At 33.8% G+C, this 26,036-nt stretch overlaps 1 protein-coding gene across 1 annotated transcript; it reads left to right on the top strand.

The window, feature by feature from the left end:
- The first annotated feature begins 6,722 nt into the window (after positions 1 to 6,722).
- On the top strand, positions 6,723 to 25,995 carry LOC129226099 (twist-related protein 2-like). The gene is made up of 3 exons (XM_054860695.1): positions 6,723 to 7,006; positions 22,890 to 23,094; positions 25,855 to 25,995. The coding sequence occupies exons 1-3, from the start codon at positions 6,723 to 6,725 to the stop codon at positions 25,993 to 25,995; spliced, it is 630 nt and encodes a 209-aa protein (XP_054716670.1).
- Positions 25,996 to 26,036: the final 41 nt, after the last annotated feature.

Here is a 26,036-nt window from a genome sequence, read left to right as displayed (position 1 = left end):
TAAGCCACCCCCGGATAATCGGAAGTTTGCTCTACAATCCTTTCCTCTTCTAAGGAAAAGAGTGGGTAGACTCAGACTTGTGATACTAAATAAACCAAGTTGGAGAAGAGATCATCTCATTATCCCTCATAAACAAAGGACCACACGCACGCAATTCAAAACCCACATCCTGTGTAATAAAGAAAAGTCTAAAAATAAACTAGAAAAGGGATAGATAAAGAGATAATATAATAAAAGAAAGGCGACACAATTCAAGAAAATTCTACAACCGAAAAAAAATCCTTAAAAAAACTTCGGAATTAAAAAAATCCATCATTTTATCTCGGAAAGGTAAGTGGGTTGTACATGAAGAGAAAAATAGCTAGCGGTTCACTTTCACTTTTCCCGACGGCAGCCATTTTTTTTAATAACCTCACTTCCCACGGGCTCCGTGACATTTATCGGCGACATATTTTCCCCCATTTATGGGGGATACTCCCTATTTCCCCATATACTAGAGGGGTAATTCGAGAAGCGTTGCTTCCGTTGGGCTTCTAATTATAACTAAACTCGAGAGAAACGATCTTCCCTAATGGGATGTGGTGTCGCCATCTAGCGGGGTCAGAATGAACTTCGACCCCCGACAACTCGGTCATCGCTTCAAACGTCACTCCCAGCTCCTCATTCCATTCCTTTTATTTTCCTCTTCCGTTCCCTCACTCAAGCGGTCGGGATTTTGGTTTATGGGATTGCTCGAAACTGTGAAACGTTTTCCGTATCTTACTTCGCTAATAAGGGCACCGGAGGATGAAGATAAGAGTGAGAAATAGTCAGTCTATTTCGAAGCTACTTTTTTTTTTGTTTTTGGAGTTTAACAAAAAGAAAACGCAACACATTGCTTTTTTTTCCTTTTCCTCCCCATCCTCCCTTTTCTACCATTTCATTCAAATCATTGGTGCAAGAAAAATAACAACTTTGAAATTGAAGCTCTTATTCGTATGCTACTTAAAGACTAAATACCTCATTATTTCCCCTATTATGTACATGTGAAGAAACTAATAAAAGTTTTATTTTTTATTTATTTTATTTTATTTTGTTATTATTATTATTATTATTATTATTTTTTTGGCTATTCTTTTTCTTTCCGTTGCTTTTCCTTAAAGTTATTGCTACTGTTATTTCGGGAGAAATTCAGCTCATATGTCATTGTTTAACTCTCCCCATAGAAGTTCTTTCTAATCAATCAAGTTTCAAGATTAGATTTAAGAGATTAAAAAGTTTTTAAATAAAACTTCAAACAAATTATTGATTTTATTCTAAAAGTCCGTAACTGTTTTAAAAGTAAATAACTTGAAATAAATTTCAAAAGTTTTTTTTTTTAGAATAAAAAATGCCGTAGAAAAGTGGATAGTAATAATTTAATAAATTCACAAATAGTATTATTGATGTAATGTGCTTTGTAACAAAAATATTCTGTGGTGTTCATTTCTGTGGTGTTCATCCTCATCCTCATAAATATAATAGCGAAATCACTGATTGAATAACGCTCTTGACGTCACCAACAATGAAACTCTCGCCACAGCGTGATAATTTGGTAATATTTTTTGGAAAGGTTTGACAGGCCGGGAAATGCTTTATTTTGACGAGGCTGAACTGGATCCAGTCCCTTAACTGTTTTACTGAAGGAAAGACTGATTTAAGAAGAAGGAAGAAATGAAAAAGTGGTCAACATTGAACGCTATCTTCTGGACTTTAGGGTTCATCCACTGGAGTTAAGCTTAAAATTTCACTCGACGTTAAATCCCGGTTATCACAAATTTGCCATTTCAACTGCGCCTGCGCGCGGACTTAGCTGATTTCGAAACTCTTGCTCAAACTAATGAAAAACATTTAAATTTGTTAATATGAGATAAGAACAGATAAAAATTAGAAATTACAAATCTTTCTTTGATTTAGTTTTTACGCATCGCTAAAGATCGCCCACTTGAAGCGAGTTTCCCAGGTGGGTCAACGAACTTAATAGTTGGTGCAATAAAATTTGATAATGGTTCCTAGTAACTTATTTGAAACCAGCAATATTTGCAGGAAAAAAATAGTTAATAAAACTCCCATTGCCTGGCGAGCATTCCAGCAGAAGTCAAATTTTCGGTGAAATTTCAAATTTCTTCCATTTAGTTGTAAAATGTGTAATTTACATTTCATTGGAAATTTTTAGTGACCGATTAGTACTTTTTATCACTTATTTTTTCATTCTCACATTTTTAGTTATTTCTGATTGTTAAATGGAGTGGTTTCTTTCCTTCAGTCAAAAGCACTACTTTCAGTTATTGAAATGGAGAGAAAGAGCAAAAAAAATTACAAGGACCCAGAAAATAATTTCATTTTCCCAACAGTTTGTTTTTTTAATTAATTTTTTAAAATGTCCGATTTTTCAAACAAGGCGTGATCTTTATGACGTCATAAATGATGCAATTTGTCGCATCTTTCTTTTACGTTTCCACGTTATGATAATCAAGCAGCGACTTAAAATTGCGCTCTACGATCAACTATATCTTTAACAATACACATGAGTAAAGATGCGAATTAAATATTTTGTTCTGTGAATGGCATTTCATCATTTGTGATGTCACACGACAGAAGTGTAAACAATAAAAGCGCAGCGATTTAAGTTTTTTTTTTTTTTTTTGTTAATATTAAACTTAAGTAAATTATTTTAAAAATGGTCCGATCCTATGTTTTTAAGCATGTTCTTTCAAAAAAAAAAATACTTTTAAAATTTTGGAAACGACCCCATTGAATCGATACTAAGTGGAAGGAATAAACTAAAACCATATCGATCTGGGACGAGTGTAAAAAGATTATTTGCTTCAGTTTAATTTATTTTTAACGGAAAATTTCGTTAACAGCCATTTTTCTTGTTCGTATGCTTACCATACATATGGGGCTCACAATAACCATAAGGGCATTTATATCCTTTGTGTATAACATGTTCGGTCAAGCTACACAGGTCCTGTTCGCTTAATCGGACCAGCCGGTTATTAGGTCCAAAAGACTCGGTCCCAATGTGGTCCTATCAACCGGAATCGAGTTTACAGCATTTATCGAAACTAACCACGTTTGTGAATCTCAAGGAAAAAAAAAATCTGAAAATTTATTTCTCTCTATTTAAGCTGCAACCATCGGGTGAAAGAGATCGGGTGCAGTGAGACAAATTCATTCATTGTAGCGAAAAATGCTTTGCTGTGTTCAATGATCTGCATGAAACAAGTAATCTCAAAAAAAAAAAAAAAAAAAAAAAAAAAGGTCAAAGAAATTGTGAAAGTATGTCTGTGGCGGGTCTGCGTCCAGGAGACCCCGTAGAACCCTACAGCCTACAAACTTTGTATAAAATTACTTCGAGCTCCACTTATTAAATTATCATGTCTGGTCTATATTTTTTAAAGAATCGAAATAGTTTTTTTTATTAATTTTTGAAGCTAAAATTTCACATAAATTGCTTATTACCGGGAGGAAAGATTTCCCACACCCCTAAACATTCTACGTCGTTCAATAAAACATATGCACCCCATATGCACCCCTACATGTTGTATTCGCATGTGCCCCGTCATCTACCTTACAACGAATTTTCAAAAAAAAAAAAAAAAGAGAGAGAGAGAGATTATTAGTTTAATTTAAAAAAATTAAACCTTATCATAAATTTACTTAAGTGCTCATATAATGGTATGCAACAATTAAGTTTAGCTTATTAGCTAGTTCGAAACATGTTTTCACGTGAAGAAGACAGCGACAAAAGTACATACAACACCCGCGAAAACAAAGAAATCGCCATCACAGAAACATAAACTGGCTCATTTCTCTAAAAGTTTGGCCAAGAAGTAGGACCATTACCTGAGAATTTTTCAAGATTTTTGCTTGACATTATCCTAGTAAAATATACCATGTCCACATTCGCCCTGTGCTTACACATGCCCCCTTCCCCCTATACATAATTAAACAATGGTTTCTAATTACTATAAACTTAATATTTATATTTAGCATGTCATTTTTAATTATTTGATGCATACATTTATAAATATTTTGAAAAAATCTTCTTTTGCCCAGAATATGCATATATTAAGCTCTTTTAACCCGTTAGTTTAAAATATGTTTTCACGAATGAAATACTGATAAATTTACATACAACACCTTTTCAAAGAAGTTACCGCCACTGAAACGCAAAATGTCTCATTGCTCTACTGTAAAAGTTTGGCCAAGAGATAGGATTGTTCGGTCTGCCAATACTCGAGAATTTTTCAAGATTTTTGTTGTATTCGACAATTTATAAAACACATTTTTACCTTAGGGGACATATATGTCCCTTATTCCATAATGGTACTTAAATTTCTAAATTCGCGGAACTTAACATTTTTTCCTAGGGTCACAATACATGACGACTTACACTGTTCGTAGAAAAGAGTGAATGAAAATGTGCACGTTTATCATAATGTCGAAGTCGCTCATTACTTCGAACAAATAGTTCTTTTCAGGGCAAAATCAAATTGCTACTACTTGCTGAACGAAAAAAAAAAACTTCTTATGGTGTACCTTTATTAAGTCTATATCAATGGTAGTCGATTTGACATTTTTATTAACTTATACATTAATGGCTGGAGAAGGAATGACTTTACATTTTTACAAAGAAAAAAGTACTAAAAGCAAGGAAGTTCTAATTTCTAAAGGGGGGCTAGGGCCCCCACTTGCACTTCTCCCCCCCCCATATGGGACCCAACGGAACCAATCTCAAAAGCTCTGCGGGCTGCAGATGTTGCTGTTTTAAACAGACTATTTTACGTTTTTAAGAACATGTATTCAGTTATTTAATTGTTAAACAATCTGTACCTCGATTGTTTATATTTATTACTACTACTTTATACGTTTATCTTTTATTTACTCATTATTTTATTTATTTATAAATAAATTTTATTTTAATATTATTATTATTATTATTTATTTCTTTTTTATTTTATTTTATTTATTTATTTATTAAATTTTTTTTTATATTTATAAGAAAATTCATCATGCTTTGAAATAATTGCATCCCTGTATTCTTCAAAAATATAATAAATAAATAACTTTTTTTTACAAGTTCTGTTCCTTCATGTAAAGATGCACTGGGTTGAAAAAGAAAGTGATATAAGACTTAACGCACATGAGCCTTTAATTTTTAAGAAGAGAAGAGAACATAATAATTTAACCCCCCCCCCCCTCTAAAACAAACCCTTTTAATTTTTATTTATTTTTGTCTCATTTCCCTTTCTGTTTTTCAAAAACTATAATTAACAGAATCAAAAATTAAAAGAACAAGCAGGTGCAGAGTCCCATTCCTCAGAGCTGATTGGCTGTCGAGCCCCCACCCGCACAAGGGCCCTCTGTCATTGGCGCCAATCCCAGCCCCGTCATCGCTGGGAACCCCCGCTTTAATTCGAGCGTAACTGCAGCAAAACGAGAAATCTCTGTCCTCATCATCTAACTGTGTCTTTCCCTCTTCGCTCAAGACACAGGGACAGTTCTTCCGACCCTCACTGCTCCGAAAGAAGGTGACAGGGAAATTTAGAGAAAGGTGCTCTTGCTATATTTTTCGAAAAACTTGGGCTGTCCTCTTAGTAGACGCAATTTTTGGATGAAACTTTATAGGACGACTTTGTACTGATTGGAACTAACCTAAAAAGTGCTCTCGATGCGTTAGAATATTGTCCAAAAAACTTGGGTTGCCCACTTAGTAGATGCAATTTTTGGATGAGTCTAATTATAGGACGACCTGTACAGATTAGAATTAACTTATTATCTCAATCAGACGGCTGTTTAAGAAATATCAAAATGTTGTGTAATTGGGAAGAAAACTGCTGGTTTATAACAGACAAATACTGATATTTTTTAGCCTTTTCAACTGATACGTTTTCTTCAAATGAGAGATATCTTGAACTTTGCAGTGAAATAATCGGTTTCAAGAATTTGTCATAAGCTTCACAAAGTTGGCGAATATTATATCGAATTTTTGCACTCGGTAAGAACATATGTTTGTACTTCTGAAACTAACTTTTTGTATAGAAGTAAAAATCTTGGCATAGGAGTAATGAAAATAGTTATCGGATACAAAGGTACAATACAGTGATGTATTAGTGGTAGAACAAGCACCATTCTATCCAAAACTAGTCGGTGAAAGTAAAGCGGTATTTCGGTAACTATTAACGCCGTGAGACACCCTGGTACAGAAATATATTTCAAGAAAATATAGAAGTGTTTGCACTCTCTATTAATACTGCTGGATTACAATTTATTTACAAAATCAAGAAAGATAGCTGAAAATCCATATTTCTTGCAAACCAAATTTTATATTTTTAAGCAAAGAAAGACCTTCGAGAGAAGTTGGGAAGTTTTGTATGCTCTTTAAAGGTAATAATTAATCAAAATCGAAAAAGACTTATTGCTGAAGATCTATATTTCTAAAAAAAAACCTATTTCCACAATTTTATGCAAAAAGAGATCATTCACTTATTCTACAGTAGGAGTGAAGTTTTGCATGCTCTTTAAAAGGATCAATAAATCCAAATCAAGAAAGACGTATTGTTGAAAATCTGTACTTCTAGAAAATTATTGTTACATTTTTATGCAAAAATTAACCATTCCCTTATCCAACAGAAGAAGTGAAGTTTTAGTCATTAAAAGGAACAATTAATCTGTGGTTTCTCTTGGATTGCACAAAAATGAAAGACCTCCCATCGGAATCCGATACTGAAAATAGCATCTGCTTGTACCTGTCACCTGAGGATGCCGCAAGGACAGACACCACATCCTCAGAAGACTTCCCCGAGCAATCTTTCTACACGAAAATCGATCCCGAACTGCCTCTCAGCAACCAAGTGGGTCTCCCTTTCGTGGGACCCCTCTGCTACCTGCCCTTTGACCACAACGCGCAGAATCTGTTGGCCCTTGCCATGGGCAATCAGCAGAGTTTCAACCAGAGGAGAAGGAAGGCATCGAGGTCCAGGTATGTAGTTTCTGTATTTTGTACTGAAGTCATTTAGAGCAGTGGTTCTCAACTTTTTCACAACAAAGATCACTTGGTATCCTTCCGAATGCTAAGTGGACCACATACGACAGAAATAATATTTTCACAGAAATCATATTAGGTGATAAGCAGGCCCGTGTCCAGGATTTCATAGAAGGAGGGGTTTTGGTTTCAATGTTTTTTTCATTCAAATCTACATTGTCAGGAAAACACAGCAGTGCGTCAAATGATTCATTTCTGTTTAGTGATCACATTGAAGGTCGTAGCGGGGGAGGGGGAGGTCCAAATTTCCAGAAGTTTTCACTTTAAGTAATGTTACCAATTCTATTGTTTTGTTTTGTTTTTTCAGTAGATCTCGCTTATCCAATACCCATTTATACGGATCTTCGGTTTATCCGGATCAAATTTGTAGATCTAAAAACACATATTATTTAAGTAATAATTTTAAATTATGACAGCATAAACGGAACTATAAATGCGCCAAATATTCGAGTTTTTTTTTTTCTCTCTCTCTTTTTGATTAAACGTACAACTCCTGCATAGAACGTACAATAAAGTATAGTATTAATGCAACCAACAATATGGTCTACTTTGGAACGTCAGACCGATACCACACTGCATAGCTGAATTATAAATGATGAAGTATTTGTGAGAAATGGTACTATATAGTTTTGTTAGGAAACATTTTCTTTCGCTTTAATAAAAGATTAGTCTACTCATTTAAGATGCTTTTGCTCATTACCCGGATATTCGATTTTTTGTATTCGCATTGCTTTTGGTCCAACTTAGTCTGTCAAAACGAAGTTTTACTGCACACGTAAGGATCGTTACGAACCCCACTTCCCAGAAAATAAATTCTGGCTGCGCTAGTAACCTTAGCATTAATTCATTTTTCTGCTTGATTAGATTCAAACCCTATTATGTTTATTGCGCGGTTTATTGGAACAAGTACTACAAAATTTCAAATTCTTTTATGACATATGTTTTCTGGTTTTACATTCTAAGATAGTACATGGCAAACTATATAGGAAGGAGTTCGTTGAGGATGCACATTACATTACCAAGCACAATTACTATGCATCTTCATAGCGACAACGCTTATCTCTTTTTGTGAAACGCCAAAGTCATCATAACCTCCTTATGAGAAGCAATATTAAATGCAGTGAATGCTTTGCACTAACAGCATACTCAACGTCCCTCACTGTTGAATACCACCCATCACAACGTTCGTATTCCTCCATCACTGTTTTTCAAAATAGTATGATTCTAGCTGATAGAGAGAGCATTTCTAAATTGCCGGTAACCTTAAAGGGGATGCTAAAAAAAAGAAAAAAAAATTCCTGTGCAAACTTTAACGTTCAAGTTAGTTTTAAGACAAATGTGCACTTTTATTCACTTGGTTTTTACTATTTTTTCCCCAATGGGAGTGGTTTAACTCCTTAAAACCTTGCACACCCTTGGACCCTCCCCTTGGACACGACCTTGGTGAAAAGAGATGAATCCAAAAGTTACCCTTAATAAATTGAATTATCACTCTAAAACAGTGATGTTCCCATCAATTTTTCTGATGGTAAAGTAGTAGAACTCTCAGTAATCCATTACGCACAATATGTGTATGCGATCATATACATAAAATGTCATGATATGAACATTTTTGAAGCTTTGAGGGTATACGCTATGTGTCTAAAAAATTGTTTGAGAGTAATATGGAGAACCCTATGGGAGCACCATTGCTCTAAAAAGATATATTAGTTTTCACTATATTTAAGGCAAAGCGAACCTAACCTGGCAGCGTCCTAATTCTGTGATTAGAATCTGCTTACCCTTTATAACGCTGCCAGGTTAGGTTTACCCCAGCTATAGCTGTTCGCAGACCACATGAAATTCTCTCGCGGACCACAAGTTGAGAACCACTGATTTACATTAACTTAACGTTGATCTATGCTGGTTAACTCTGCACCACTTCAACTTTTTTCGTAAATGGGCAACTCCATTTTAATAGAAGTATTCATTTTTGCTCAAAACACTCAACTTCTAAGACTTCAAATACGCTAGATCCTAGCTTCATTGCATGAACTTTTATGAAGAACATGTACTCTACTTCGAATAAGGCAATTAAATTTTAAAGATTTCCATAACCATTACTTATATAATATTTTTCAGATCATTAATGGACGTATCCTAGATACGTCCATTGCTCAGCCAAAACACGGTATTTTTCAAATCATGTTTATTGAAATCTTCAAAATTTAATTGCCTTATTTTGAAACAGAGCCGATGCTCTTCATAAAGTCTGCAATGAACGAGGATCTAACGCGTTTGAAGACTTTGTTGGGTGTTTTGGGCAACAATTAATGCGTAATTTACCATGGAATTGCACTGGAAAACAAAAATGGATTCCTTTTTTCAACATTCATAAATGTAGAACACTTTCATTTATTTATTTATCTATTTATTTTAGTTTAAGGCGTTTAAAAGTGCCTACATCTTTTAATTCTATGACAAATAAGTTTCGCTACTAATTAATATGCTATTACTATTACTTAAATAGTAAGCATTTTTAGTTTCTATCCATGCTTTGGGACATTTGATGGTAAATTATTTGTTGTTTTTTCATTTAAAACTCGATGTTGTCAAGTAGTCAAGTGGTTGTTTAAACATAAACCATGCTTAGTTAAAATATGATTTCTTAAAGCATTTTTCTCGTGATTTAACCAGAAGTTTTAGCCAAAGAACTTATTTTAAACTTTTTTTTTTAATCATGAATTTAAGGGTTAAAAGAGGGAGAAATAAAAAGCCTAGAGCTGCAATTTTCCGGCAAGGTTATGAAATAAATTTTCTGTTCTTTATTTTACAAAAAAGGAAGAGGAAGATATGGCAATATTTTACAGCTTATATCATCATTCAATTATTCTGAAATTACTGTTTTATGTGATTTTTGAAGTTGTTGAAACAGTTCTTCCTACATTATGATATTCTATGCAATATTACAAATGATAGAAATCTTGCTAACCTGTGACGTACGAAAAAGGAGTTTTTACGAATTTAATTTTTCAATTTTAAAGTTGCGCTCCTTTATTTAAAAACCTTAATTTTCATTCCATTTCTCATATGGTTCAAAGTAAAGCACTAGACCAGGAAATCTGAATAGTAGCCACCGACTATAAAAGTCACAAAACACGGTAGATTGGTTAGCTGCTAAATTGTAATCAACTTACAAGGAGAGGTTACGGTCTCGGAAATTCAGATCGGGATGAGATTTGGCAGATTAGTAGTATCCCTTAAGGGTACTCTCAGGGTAAAGTAATAAAGCGCACTAGCCATAAAATTCCGAGAAAACAGCCTTTAAAGATTTACGCGCAACTTATTAACTAGTAGAGATTGTCCGTAAACAAGCGCCCGGCGGTCATGTGGGCAGCGCGCTGGGCTTCCATGCTGTCGATCCGGGTTCAAATCCACTGCGAGTGTTTTTTTTTTTTTTCATTTATAAAGTAACTGTTACAGCTTTGTACAATTTGAATTGAAGATAATGCGAAATTTTTAAACACGTAAAGCACTTGAATAGAGAAAATGGAGATAAATTAAATCGATACAAGTTAAAATTTGAATTACAACGGCTACAAAATTACTGTGGAGCTTAATTTATAGATGATTTTTAACAATATAGTTGTTATTTATATACATACACCAGAATGATATTTATCATAAAAACATGGAAAACAAAAACTGTTTTGATATCTCGCACAATTTATAAAGGAAGATTGCTTACAGGATCAACTTTTTTGTGAAAGAGTCGTTGGAAAACATACTTCATTTACATTCAGGAAAATTTCTCTTTTGTCAGAATGTTTAGAAGTATACCAGGTATATCGAATCATTTTATCAAAAATTGGCGATGACAGTTGATGGACAATTGATTGTATTTTTATGCAGTCTTCACGGGCATTTATTTCTCTATTATTTTCAACGAGAAACGCGCAATTATGTATATTTTTTATTAAATTCTTTACCTGTCTATAAAAATAGACGTCGCAAGGTTGAACAAGAGGAGTACATTTTGGTGGAATCCCTTTAACTGAAAAGTTGGAGATTTTTCATCATCCTGGAAAATTTGGTCGTATAGTTCAGGTTTTGTTTGTCCTCTCGAAGAGTCGATAATCAATAGAAATTCTTCCTTTCCCACATAAAACTTCAAGCAAACGGTTTAAAAATTCGATGTATAGTCTTGTCGTTACCTTTCCTGATTTCGAAGATGTTATTATGACATTTTTATATTTTTGTTAGTATTTATCAATTGTTTTTTGAATTCGGGGGCCAAAAATACCAGTTGCTTTTTGTAAAAAAACAAATACAAAGGGCAGAACTTTTCCAGACAGGGTAAAAGAATATTGAGCTGTATATGAATGCATTACTCTATTCATGTCGTGCCTTTTGACGAAAATAGTTTTACTTCCCTTTCGAGCCAAAGTCCTGTTGTACGCCGACTGATACTGACATCCTGGAAAAAGGAAATGGGAATTAAAATATTTTGTCAAAGTCAGGCGCGGATCCAGAGAGAGGGTTGTGTGTGGGGGGGGGGGGGGTCATGACCCATCTTTTAAATGACCAAATATAGAATAAAATTGCATTTTTGGGACATATTTTGAAAAAAAAATTCCCATTTCGCACAAAAATTACCCTTTTACCCCTCCCTTTCCGAAAATGACCTCCTCCTAAACCAGAAGCTGGATCCGCCCTTGGTCTGAAGATTGTAAAATAAGTTTTTAATTACTTACCAGTTTGGTCAGCATTGATAACATAATCGTTTTTGAAATTCGGTATCAACTTTAACGTCTGGATTACAAAAGTGTCTGCAGAAGCCAAAGTTTCTTCGATCGTCGCAGTTTCTCTTTTTGAAACAAATTTTGTGACTTTTCGCTGACGAATGGCATGCTTCCTTTTGAAATTTTTTTACCCAACTGTCAGATGTTTTAAATTCAAAATCTGTAAACTGTCGTGCTGCTGCTAAAGCCCACTGTTGCAAGTTCCGAGTAGTAACTTGTTGATAATTCTCTCGAGCTTCTAGAAAACGATCATATGTCCAAGAATTGATTACATCGTATTGATCTAATAGATTTATTTCTTTCTCCCATTGCGATAAATATTCATTTTTTTTAACCATTTTTTTGTAAGGTTTGTAGATTCCATGAGGGGTGAGCCGTTGCTATGTTCACAACTTTAATTTTGTAATCCAAAGGAAGATGCTCTACCTCTCTTCTTTTTTTCTCTTTTGGTTCGTATTCAGCTGATGAGCTTTGAATTTCGACTTGCTCAAAAGGTTCCTCCTCACAGTTTTCATTTTCATGAGCAAGTTCGTCATCAGTTACAAATATTTTTTCAACCAGCATATCCATAGTACGTTCATAAATTTCTTCGCCCATTAACACTGCTTCATGAGAAATTGAACTTGATGATTCTGCTGCAATCAAATGGTTTTCAGTAAGCAAGCTCTCGTAATAAACGACCGCATCTTTTAATCTCTGCTTCAACAATTCCTTGTGCAATGAATTTTGATCCATTTTGCCAACAGATTTTATTTGTTTCAGGATTACTTCAATAACCGACCATTTCGATTCACAATATTTTAAAAACTGAAATCCTTTTTCACGGTATAGAATGTTCCAGTCTAATATACAGTACAGACGATAAATAAATTTAATGATGAAAACAAATATGAACATTGCAAACAATAATAGATGGAAAATAAAGAGTTGAATATTCAATGAAAAATACAGCAGACGATAAATTTACAAATAACAGAATCAAGGAGCAAAACCATTGCTCGATAAGTACGGTTAGGTTTTTTTAAAATTTGACTACCTGCTTATATGCAATAAAACAACATTCTTACTCATCCACAAAGAAACTGATTATGTTTTTATTGCAAAAATCATTTACTTCGTCAAAGTTTATAATATCTAAAAATGTGTAATCACTTGTTTGTGAGAATAGTAAATAGAGTTTTGCAAACTGCAAAAAGCGGTAATAGTCACTTTATAAATGAACAAAAATGAAAAAACTCGCAGTGGATTTGAACCCGGATTGACCGCATGGAACCCCAGCGCGCTGCCCACATGACCACCGGGCGCTTGTTTACGAACAATCTCTACTAGTTAATAAGTTGCGCGTAAATCTTTAAAGGCTGTTTTCTCGGAATTTTATGGCTAGTGCGCTTTATTACTTTACCCTGAGAGTACCCTTAAGGGATACTACTAATATGCCAAATCTCATCCCGATCTGAATTTCCGAGACCGTAACCTCTCCTTGTTAGATCGCCTCAAGAACCGTCAAGAGCTATAGGGATCGAGCAAAATATCAAAGCATTAAAATTTTCCTTGGGATAATGTTAAACCTGGTTTGACCTTTGTAGATGAGACTGGTTAACTGGAGATATTAATTTGAAATCAAATTTGAATTCTCCCTCGACTTTGGTGCCGAAAACGTGTATCGCAGGGATGTTTAAAATATTGGTAACTAACGTAAAAACTTTTTTTTTTGTGTGTGTGTGTGTGTGCATGCGTGTGTGTGTGTGTGTGTGCATGTGTGTGTGTGTATGCATGCGTGTGTGTGTGTGTGTGTGTGTGTATGACAGATTTTTTTTTTCTACTTCAAATTTAATCTAAAAAAATTCTAAGCCTTTCGTACCATTGGGGCCAACATCTTTCACGCAGACGATCGGGAAAAGTTCAATGAAATAGAACCTCATCTGTTTTCTATTTTTATTTTTTAATAAACAAAATTTTTGTAATTAATTTTAGCTGAAAAGCAAGGTATTTAAAAGGATTTTCAACTTTCCCTCTTGATACTTCTTTTGCGAATAAGTACTTATTTTCTGCTTAAACGATTGTAATGGGCACATTTTTTTTCTTTTAAATTTAAATAGATACATTTAATCTTACTAATATTATATATGCGAAAGTTTGTCTGTATGGATGGATGTATGGATGTATGGATGGATGTATGGATGTTTGTTACTCTTTCACGCAAAAACTACTGAACGGATTTTGATGAAACTTTACAATAATATAGCTTATGCATCAGAATAACACATAGGGTAGTTTTCGTCCCGTTATGGGGGGCAAAACCCCCTTAGGGGGGCAATAAAACACAATTTTTGTATAAATTCTCTAATATTGGGATGAAAAAATACTTGCACATATTTACATTATATGTCCATCGAAAGCTCTGATTTTTCTGCTGAAGATGGCACCTGTTCGAAATTTCAAAGTAGAATAAAAAACGAGTTATGAGCTTTTTAGATCCATGTTCGAAGGCTTTCCTCAACTCAATACGGTATTTAGTGTATCATCTCAACTCCCTGTCAATAGCGACAATTGTTGTATTGTTGACTTTCTTTGCTTTTCGTGATTGTTCAAGGCTTTTCTCAAGTCAAATCTTGAAGTAAGATTTTTGCACAAGATTGGCAAATAATACATGATTTGGCTGATGATTTTCCATTTAAACGGAACTTTAATGTAATTAATGGTTTTTATTATTATTTATGCTGATTGAACACTTACTCATTATCCAAACAACCAGCAGATCGCCAAAATTTTTGCAGAAAGATTTCCGTAGCTGATGCATTTGGCAGTTTTTTCAACGTTGCTGTTTTTGAAGCCGAAAACTACGTCATAATGTTTCTCAGCTTTCACCATGTAAACAAAATATCGCCAATCAAAGAATTTTCAAAAGACTTTTTTTACTGTGTTAAATAATCCAGCAACTAAATTAGGCAAATCCATAAACAGCACAAAAACTTCCATTAATTTTCCTTTTTGCACAATTTCAAACAATCACCAAATTGTATTACTTATTTTGATAACATTTCGGATGAAACTGTTTAGCGCCATTTTAGGGTGACCAAAAATATCTCAGCATCTGGCGACGATATCTCTGTAACGAAAATTAATATCATATCGTTTTACAAAGTAAGGAAAGAATGGGAGAGCATCATCGAAGGTACCCCGAAACGACTTTCGCAAATTCGGTAAAATCGCACCAAGAGCCACAATGATTGAAATTTCCCGAAATAACTAAAGCAAGTATAAGGGGATTACGAGCGCAGCTACTTTTTTTTAATCACTTCGTACTTCATTTGCCATACAGAGAAGGTTTTAGACTCCATGTTAAAAAAAAGTATCAACAGATTAATCTTTTTAAATATGAGAAGATTAATTTCATGTTTTTTAAATTTGTATATGCTTAAATATAGTGCTTTCGTTTCTAAATCAATACTACTTTGTTCTTTATACTTATTGCTATTTTAGTTTTAAGGAAGAAACTCGATTTTTAATCACGTCAAAAAGATGTGTTTTAAATTCTTTCACTTAAAACAGAAAACAAAAGGAAGTAACGATTTTTTCTAATAATTATTACTGACCCAGGCAACGCCGGGTATTTTTGCTAGTGTATTATAATTCTGATTCAGTTTCATTACACAAATGAAAAATTCGCCGAGAAAGTACATTGTACCAATCCGGTAGCTGTAGAGCTAAAATTTGAAGCGTCGTGACCGTATCAAAAGTTGAATAGTTGTGATCATACGTATAAGGTCCGAGAACTCATGAGAAATATGCAGACGGAAGTTTCGTGATGACAAAAAACATTACCACAGTAGACCTTCGTTTTACGCAGGTTTATTTTACGCGAATTTGACTATACGCGGTTTAAGATTTGACACTTTTATTTTATTTTACGTGGGCGAGTTTTGATTTTACGCGGATGAGGCGTGCAAAGACAAAATTTTTCTGTTTCAAAATCCAAACTTGTAAGACTGCAGATAAAACGTAATAAACTGCATCTTGATGTGGCTAATAAGCGAGCTTTAGAAACTGGGAAAAATTTTTTGCGATTGGTTCCTGAGCTCTTTCTAGAAGTAAAGTTATTAAACTCACCCAATTTTGAGCTTATTGGAAGAAGAGCTCTTAGAAGTAACAAAGGAGAACGAAACCAACGAGCACACTGATATTGATGACTCAAAATCATAAGCATTCTCACTGAAAATTTTCAGTCATTCCTTGACAATGACAAATGATCTTTCCGCTTTGTTAGCGAAGGAAGATTCCGTCATGAGAATGACGCGAGTAATCATGGGAGCATTAATGCCCCACAAAGAACTGCAGAGAAAAATAATTAATGACTACCAAAAGACTATCATAACCAGCTTTTTTTATAAACACTAAGTTAATTCGTGTTTTTTTTATGCGCGTTGTGCATATGTATCGGAATAAGTACACATTAAACTTTTTTTTTTGTTTATCTATCACTGGAATGTTTTTTTTTTTTTTTTTTTTGAAGAACCTAACCCATATTTTAACACTAATATTAAGTCTTAAATTTACGCGGTTTTGATTTATGCGGTAATTCCGTGGAACGTAACCCTGCGTAAAACAGGGTCTACTGTTAGTTCTTTTTATCATTTTTCGAAACATTCTTTTCTAAAAAAAGCTTTAGTTCTTCTAAAGTTTCTAAAAGCTTTAGTTTTGCTTTTTTTCAGACTTTCTTTTTCAGATTTTTTGAATAAATATCATATGAAAAAAACGTTAATTAATCGAAACTCATTAAAAGATCTTTTAAGAAAGATATAGAATAATACATAAAGACATCAGGGGCATTCCAAGGTATTTTTAAAATTATGTAGAGTCCGTAACGTGACCTTTTTTTTGCCATAACTTTTTAATTTACCGTTTGATTTGCAAATTATTTTAATTTGAGCTGGTGTGTTGGTAGGAAAAGATCAAAATAAAATAATATGCTAATCAAACAGTAAACTAAAAAGTTATGGCAAAAAAGGTCACGTTACGGACTCTACATAAATGTCAAAAATACCTTGGAATGCCCCATCATCGAAAATCTGTTATGCAGACAGGAATGAGCGCAATTCTAATATATGAATGAAATTTTCTGCGAAAAATGTGTAATACATCAACATAAAAAAAATACTAAAACTATTTATAAGTATTATAAAATACAAATATTTCCGATCGTCACTAACCTTCAACGAAACAACCGTAAATAGCATTTATTAGGGAAAAAAGGTAGAAAAGAAAAAAAAAAAACAATAAAATGCAAAAAAAGAAAAAAAAATCCTCAACTGCAAAAAAAAAATAATAATAATAATAATAATAATTGTTGACATCTTGAATTCGAATTGGCATGTGTTTCGCCATCACGAGTGTGTGTGTGCAGGAGTGTGTGTTTGTGTAGACGTGTGTGTGTAACACAACTTTTATGTACGAGGTAAACTATGGGCAGGCTGGTCCACGCTAGGGTGGGCCGAAAAAACTTTTTTTGGAAATCTGTTTTTGGATAGTGCGGAAAAGTTGCTATATGGGCCCGTTATTACCCATAAAAAATTTCGTTAAATTTGTTTAATATTTAGCCGGCGCCATTTGACCTTGAAAAACTGAAAAAAGGGCAAAAATGCACTTTTTTCAAAAAAAAAAAAGAAAGAAAATGGGGGGGGGGGAGGTTAAAAATAAAAGATTGAAGCTAGTTTCAGCAAACATTAGAAGTATCTGTCAGTGAATTAGTTGAAATCCTCAAAGACTTTTATACATTTCGTAGAATATTTAGCTACGCTCCTTTAAGACTGACACATGGGAAAAATGAAAAAAAAAAAAAATTAAAAGTAGTTTCAAAATAAGTAAATACTGAAATGTTACGCAATACGTTACTTAGAAAAAACAGTGAAAATTCATTCAATTTTATGCGACATTTGTACGCCAATTTTAAAAAATGCACACACTCAAATAAAAAAATAGTTACATAAGATGCTAATTTTTTAATCTTCGGTTCCAATTGTTTCTCCTGGATAATAAACGGCGCTCAACTGCTTCTATTATTCCTAAGTTTATGTTATAACTATTTTACATATGTTTGATAAATAGAGCCCTTGAGTATTAAAAAAATGTGAATCCTCTGAAGTCTTTTAAACGGGAACCGGACATTTCGAATGTCATTGCATTATTATCTTTGTTTTGGTATACAATACGACTGTTATGTAGAAACGCGCGAAAAAGAAAGTAACGCGAGCAAGCACAAGTAGTCTTCTATTTGGACCTGGAAGAGATTTGTCTTTTCCCAATGCTTTATTTCTTCCAACATATGAGGACATTATCAGATGTTATCAAATCACTGGAATGCAAATAAAGGGAGAAGGAAGTAAGCAACCATCTTCAGCAAGTGTGGCCGCTGTAGTTGCAAAAAAAGTTATTGATATTTGGGAGCATGCTTCCCTTCCCGTTTTTTCGATAAGGAGAGTGATTACCATGATTTTATATTATTATTCTAAATATAATAGCACAACAAAAAATGCTATGAATATAAAGACGCAACTTTTACAGTCAAAGCTAGGCAAATTTAAAACAGAGGCTACGACTTTGTTTAACATTTGTGCCTGCAAATGCGTAGATTTATATTCGTGTAATTGCAGAAAAAAAGCAAAAGTACCTGATAGAGAAAACAATTTCTAATTGATCAAAGGACAGTAAGAAAAATGGCTATTGGAAAAGTGGATAAGGTAACAAATAATGCATATTTCGCTCATCCTGAACAGCTACTGTTGACTATGTTGTTTAACTCAAGAAAATACATTCGGGAATTAGCTGTTAGGTGCATTCTGAACTCTAGAAATAAGAAGACGAAGAGCTCGGATGGTGTACGATTTTTTAAGCGTCCTAAACTCAATTTTGAAGCCATTGATTTAGTTAATTGGGCAAACTGTGTTGCAACAGAGCCACCTCTTACAATGCATCTAAAAGACCAACAATTAAAAGAAATGTGCAAAGAACAGCCTACAGCTGTTTTGAGAAATTTCAATGCCACACGGAAGCTGTGAAACGTTGTGTGAAACTAATAACCGAAGCTGCAATATAAGTTCGTGGTGAAACTGCACAAGATGGATACATTAGTGCCAAACTTCAAGCTAGGAAAGAACTTCCATCATTTGATAACAAGGGACAATATTATTCTAAAAAATAATATTCATTATGCATGAGGCATTATAAATCAAATTTGAAGATTTTTTTTCAAATTTTATTATCTTTATATGTAATTCTAGAAAATGTATGATATTATTGCGTGATAATAATTACTATGATTAATAGTGCTATTTAATTAATTAGTCTATGATTTAATTTTGAAAAATAATTTTCACAATGATTTTAAAAAAAATTCAATATTTTTTCATTTTTCTCCAATTTTTGATGTCCGAAAGGAGCGATTAAATGCTCATTAAAATCAATGAAACATTTTATGGGCTCGAACTGGCTCATTATATAACATTTTCGGTGCATTCCAGCAAAATATTTGGAATGTAGTTTTTTTTTAAAAAATTTCGACAAAAATTCATTTTTCCAATTTTTTTCGGTTTTTTAGTGTCAAATAGCGCCGGCTAGATATTTTTTAATATCCAAGAAATTTTTTGTGAGTGCTAACTAGCTCATCACGCAACTTTTGCGCGCTATCCAAAAGTTGATTTCGAAAAAAAAAAATTTTCGGCTTATTTCGGCCCACCCTAGTCCACGCAGCTAGTAAATAATAAATAAAATTTATAAATAAATCACAGATAAATAACTAAAAAGTATAGAATAAGTAACTAATGCATAAATTAGTAGAAAAAGTAATTATTGTTTAAAGATTCGTAATTTCTGTGTCAAAAATTGCTGAGAAAATTCAGTTTTTCTAATTTCAAATGATCAAAAATGTGCAAAAATGGTACTTTAAATGCAACATAAATATCAATTCAGTATTCATAAAGTGCTTAATTCTTTAAGCGCCATAAGCTTATAAAGTATTTACAAGTTTTAGGCATCAAGCAATTAAATGGTGACGTAAAGGACATGTCTGTACCAAACAATGTTAACATGCTAGGTTTTCGCCAAATATTGTTTTGTAAATTTAATAAGAGATTTCGTTGAAATTAAGAAAAAGTTGTTGTTTATCGTTTATATAATGTATTATCTACTGCTTTCCGTTTGATTTTTTTCCTCACATTTTTTCTTTAAATTTCGATAATGAAAAATTGAAATTAATTTTTTTAATGCTAGTAATGGAAGGCACGTTTCTAAACGCACTTTCACATAGCATTTTACAACATATTCTTTCAAAAATATATTTGTTTTTCTTTCTTTGATTTTTTACAGCATTTTTTCCCATAACATTTTTACAATGCTTGTGTTTTCCAATACAGAAAAAGTGAATTTTAACGCATTAAAAATCTTACTTTTTCAGTAATATCTTTAGTTTGTAATGGTGAACAATTACTCATTTAAAGCTATGTATGAGATGAAAGGGGTCGTCAACCTTTCAAAACCTAAAGCACACTCTGGAATATCAATCGGACGGCGAGCGCCATTATTTTTTTCAAAGTTTTATTAATAGTTAGGAATAGTTAATAAAACATATACATACTGTAAAAAAGATTTAATACTGAAAATATGAATACTTAAAAATCTTCTTGTTAATAATCTTGTGCACAATAAATAATTACTAAATGATACACACAAAATCTACTTACAAAGTAAAAAACATAAAAACTATAAATGTAAAAACTGATGTGACTTTTAAATTGCTTCGTAATAGGATAATATTGCTAGTTGCACACAACTGTCAAAGTGTTCATCTGTAAATCGTGATTTGTACATTGATTTTGTCATATTGCCAAACTATGATTCACACTAGTACATGGGAACAAAAACGTATTTTATGCGCTTCTTGTTTTTATTTAAATAATGCAAATTCGTTTCTTTCAAATATTTTAAGGACGACACCATTCTGAATAGCAACAATTTCTTTTTCTCCATTTCCTATCTGTTCTTACACGACCAAATGTTTGTTGGAAAAATCCCTCAAATAAGCAATCGGGTCCAAATAGAAATACTACTTTAATCATCTCATTCAATGGTAAAATTATTAGCCTTGAGTGTTTAAATTGAATTCACTCATTTGGGGTGAAACTAAGAAAGTACTTAAAAACATTGAAGTGGGGGAAGGGGGGAAACACATTTTACAAAAAATGCTTTTTGAATTCAAGCTGAAAAAAGAATCGGCTCATTTTTTTTTTTTTTTTTTTTGGTATGCGATATTAAGTTGATGAAAGACAGATATGTTTGCATTTCGTTTAGCGATTTTATCTGTGTCGCTCCGCATTTTTACTCTTGAGGGATTAAATTTATTTATTTTTTTTTTCTACTCGTGATCGCTCAATGGCGGGCGCATGTGAAACTATCAGCGGGCAATGTGGTACCCGCGGGCATAGGGTTGGGGGACCCCTGATCTAAGCTTTATGCTACAATTCAAAACTTGATGAAATTATTAAAACCTCCCAGCAAACTACAAACCAGTGACATTTTACTTTATGAGTTCGGTTTTTAGTCTACTTTATCTCAAAAGTGAAGAAGAAGAAAAAAAAAACATGAAAGAGAGAGACAGATGGCTTTAATACATCGAAGAATTATCACTAAAAACCAAAAAAAAAAACTCAAAAATAAATTAAATATTTAAATGAATATTGAAAAATTAAAAATCAAAAGTGGGATTTTGAGATGAAGGGAATGCTGCCGTGCTAAGCGCAAAAGTAGTATCTGCAGTCGTGTTCAAAACGAGAAATTGCTATTTAAAGTTTTGCACCTCTATGCATTTGATGCGGATGCAACTTTTTTAGAATTTTTTTTAAAAATATTTACCATTAACAAGTGATCATAAAACTTTGTATTTAGGCGAAATATGTGACAAAAAGCCACCTGGTGACCGTAACTCAATTTTGATGAAAAGTGCACATGCGACTTTTGTGCTTAGCACGGCAGAATGACTATCTGTCGGTCTGTCTATCCCCACCCCCTATAAAAACTTTTGAGGGAATAGTCCTATTCAAACAAACTTTATTTCTTGTTCTAAAGATTTCGGCTAAGATATTTAATTTATACAATTTATTTTTTGATTCGAACAATTTTTCGTTCAATTATAAACAGTTCAAAGAAAAAAAAACTGTTTACATTAAATCCTGTGAGGAAATTTAAACAAAATATACGAGGAGATCCCGAAATTAAGGTGGATTTGCTTCAAACAAACTTAGTTGTAAAAAGCTCGTCGAAGAACAAGTCCAAAAGGAAAAAAAAATTATTTAAAAATTATTATTTGGCTATCTAAGGGCATTTTTTGAACAATGCCTACGTTAACAATGCTACGTTTACGTTTCAGTAATTTCAACACTTCTTACTTAAGAAACCAACCAAACTAAAAATTACTCTTTTGTACCTGTCGGAAACTGAAAAAAGGTGACGGGCGTCGCTTCCAAAAAGTGCGGGCGGGAAAGGGGGAAAACCGGTAGTTATATTTGTCTTCACGGGATCCTTTTAAATAAAAATCAGCAAGAATGGCATCAGAAGCGTTTTGAAAGGGAAGGGGGGAGGTTCACGCACGGTAATGAGGCAATTGGAGACAAAAATTGATGATTAATTTAAATGTTTGAAAATTCATAATTTTAATTCTCTCAAAACATCAGTGCATTATGAGATTTCGCTTAAATTTTTAAACAGAGGGGGTCCAAAAATATGTAGTATCATGATGGTATGAATATTATTATGATATGTTTTATAAACCCTCGACATTACGAATTATTTTCCTGCTCTTAAGTAGTTTATAAAAATCCCTTCACAAATTCAAATCCATTATTTAAAAAAAAAAAAACAGAACATGGATATGAAAAACGTTTTTTTCCTGAGAGTATATCTTCCTCGTGGTAAAAAAATTAAATAATTTTTACGTAGTTAGCGTTTCCTAAAAGTTTTTTCAGCGACACCTATTCATATTCTTTTCGCAGGTCAGGGAATCGCAGGACGAGGCACAGTCCTGCAGAGCTACAGAGCCAACGAGTGTTGGCCAATGTGCGCGAACGTCAACGCACACAGAGCCTGAATGACGCTTTCTCCGCTCTTCGGCGCATCATCCCCACCCTGCCCTCGGACAAACTCAGCAAGATACAGACGCTGCGGCTGGCGGCTAGGTACATAGATTTTCTATACCAGGTGAGAAGATATTTGTGTACTGCAGTAGTTACAAAGACAAACGCCATACACTTCAACTTCAGCTTACTCTTAAAGATGGTCCCAATCATAATCAAAAGAACACATTTAACATTTATGAAATACACCGCCAGCTCAGTCAATTCCAGCCGAGGACTGCAGTTTTGTGCTTATTAGCACTCATCAACCCGCCATAGGAGTGACTGAGCTGGAGGTGGAAAGCATCTTAAGCAAGCCAAGAGTGCACAAACTGGTAGCTAATACAGAATTAGCACTGACCAGAAGAGTGACCGAAGCAATGGTTCGGTTCAACTCGAATATTGAAGGCAAGGCAGATATATTCAGTAAGTTACGTTTTCTGTCTTAGCCCTGGCTATGGAGCGGTAACTTACTGAATACATTTCACATTTGTAAAGGAAAACTACTAGCTGGTGACTTGAATTGAATCGATGAGTCCGAAAACCAGTCGTCTCCTAGGTTTTGGTTTTACCGAAAGAGATTGGTTTTCGACTCATCAATTCAATTCTGTTATTAATTTCTGCTCCAAGTTTCGAAGTGACACTTTTGGGGTGATGGAAGTGACATTGTTCTTCAATTGTTGCCAAAATAATGAAAAATTATAGCGATTATAGAGTTTAAATATTTCTGTTTTGTTGTGAAAAAAAGTTTTGTAAGATAAGGATTGAAACAGAATAGAATTACGTTTAAATCTGAACTAGATTTTTTAACGAATTTTCTTTACCAGTGCAAAATTTCAAACACACTGTCTTTATTTGTGAGAATGAGGGAACAGCAAATAACACAAGTCATCCGTAGATGGCAGAGTTTGGGACATGTTTGAAGAAGCTCAGAGAACCGATAAGATCTTGACATTCAAAAACCCAAGGGATCCCGAGCTGAAGAAAAATTACCTATTAGATATTCAAATAACATTAAAAGCAGACAAGAACTTCAAAAAAAAATAATAAAATAAAAATAAAAATATTTGGGGAGGAGTCACTGCAGAGAGAAGACGCTGGAAGAAGGATTTCGTGCTCAAAGTAGCCTAGGCCTGTAAGGGGCTATTGTTCTTTCAAAGGGAAAGAATTGCTCTTTTAAAGAGGAATACTGCATGTATTTATAAAATGGCAAATATTTTTAAAACATATTACATCTCTCTCTCTCTCTCTCTCTCTCTCTCTCTCTCTCTCTTGAAATGGTGTCCAAAATTGATTAGTAATGACTAATAGGGTAGATATTACTTGCTTGTGAGCACTTCTTTTGGAAATATTTAAATATTTGTGGCTATGTGTATACGCTTACACTCGGAAAGGTGCCTCCCCCCCCCCCCGAGACTTAGGAATCAAGTAATTCACTTCTAACTTTAATACCGCGGTTTATAAATAGGATTGTTATGACTTCCCCTCCCTGCAGGGTAACTTCGGGTTGTCCAAGTGCTCAGCACCGTTCCGAATCATAAATGTAGTACAAACTACAGTGCTGGCAAAAAAAAAAAAGAAAAATCTTTACATTTGTTTGGCAATTAAAAACTTAACATACAAACTTCTTGTCATGATTTTACTTGGCATGCTCCCTAGTGATTTGGGCCGAATAACGAATATTCGGTTTCGGTTAAAAATAAAGTAAAATTTTTAATTGCCAACCAAATGTAAACTTTTTCTTTTTTTAGCCGGTACCGAATAGTTGGGGCAAAGCTAACCTCGCAGCATTGTGAAGGCAGATCCTAACGCCAGCATTACAGCACTGCCAGGTTAGGTTTGCCTCAACTGTAGATACACAACAAAGTCACAACTGCAGTAGAACTAGTTCCATGGGCAACCGTGATCTTCTAATTGACGGGAAAGCGGCCAAAAAGCGCACACGCGCAAAACACTTTGCCCAGCGTTGCATCCTCGTAGGTTACTTTTACTCGTTTATTCAAGTTTTGCCCTTTCCACGGCGGACAGTGGCTGTCGCTACGGAGTTGTGCATCTAGTAATACTACATCTATGTACCGAACTTTTTTACTGTAGTGGTGACCAAAATCAACTGGAATTGTAGGTAGATGTTACTTTTTTCGAACTCCTTCTTCAGCGGATATTTGAGCTCAAAAGCATTTGCTTACAGTTCCTTACCTTACTTTCGCTTTTACAGATTGTCCCAACTATAAGGACACATTTAACATTTGTAAAACAACACTTTTGCATAAATACGAATTTTAGAGTATTTTTGCATCATTACAGTGGGTAAATGTTCCAATTCAGGAACGTCGCGATTGACCTATGCAATATATTTCGTGTATTGGTTGAGAACGCTGTGTGCAACGCTGTGTGAACGCTATGTAAATACTGTCTTGGGAGCTTGGGACTACTTCCTATGGTGGATATTTGATCTCATAAGTCTATGCTTGTAAAAACACAAAGAATATCGAATTCAAGGTGGAAATGGAGCGTGTTATGCGATGCATTTTATGTATCGCTGTGAAAGTGTGTGAAAGAAATATTGGAAATGTTGTAGAGAGAGTGAAGAACTGCATACTCTTCGTAATTTTTTTTGCAAAGTTTTTATTTTTTATTTTTTTTTTTTTTTTTTTTTTTTTGTGCCGTGAAAAATAATTGATGGAATTTCGATTAAAGTAATTTAAAAAAATAGAATTTCTCTGGAGCTTGCCAAACACTAATGAACAATCTGATAGAAATTCTTACTACTTTATGCATCGACTTTTCTTCGTCATTTCTGATTTTTTTTTTTTTTTTTTTATGTATATCTTTTATACAATTTCAGGTTCTCCATTACGGGGAGGAGGAGGAAAACGTGCAAGCATCTGCTCAGTCGAAAGTGTCACCCTGCAGCTATCTGGCACACGAGAAACTCAGTTACGCCTTCTCTGTGTGGCGCATGGAAGGGGCATGGGCTGCGCAATGAATTGAAAAGGTAACTGCAACCCTTGCCAAAGTAATGTAAAT

The sequence above is a fragment of the Uloborus diversus genome, chromosome 7, assembly GCF_026930045.1.
Source record: "Uloborus diversus isolate 005 chromosome 7, Udiv.v.3.1, whole genome shotgun sequence".
NCBI lineage: Eukaryota > Metazoa > Arthropoda > Arachnida > Araneae > Uloboridae > Uloborus > Uloborus diversus.
Note: the sequence above shows the minus strand (reverse complement) of the source record. Positions and strands in the feature narration are given on the sequence as shown.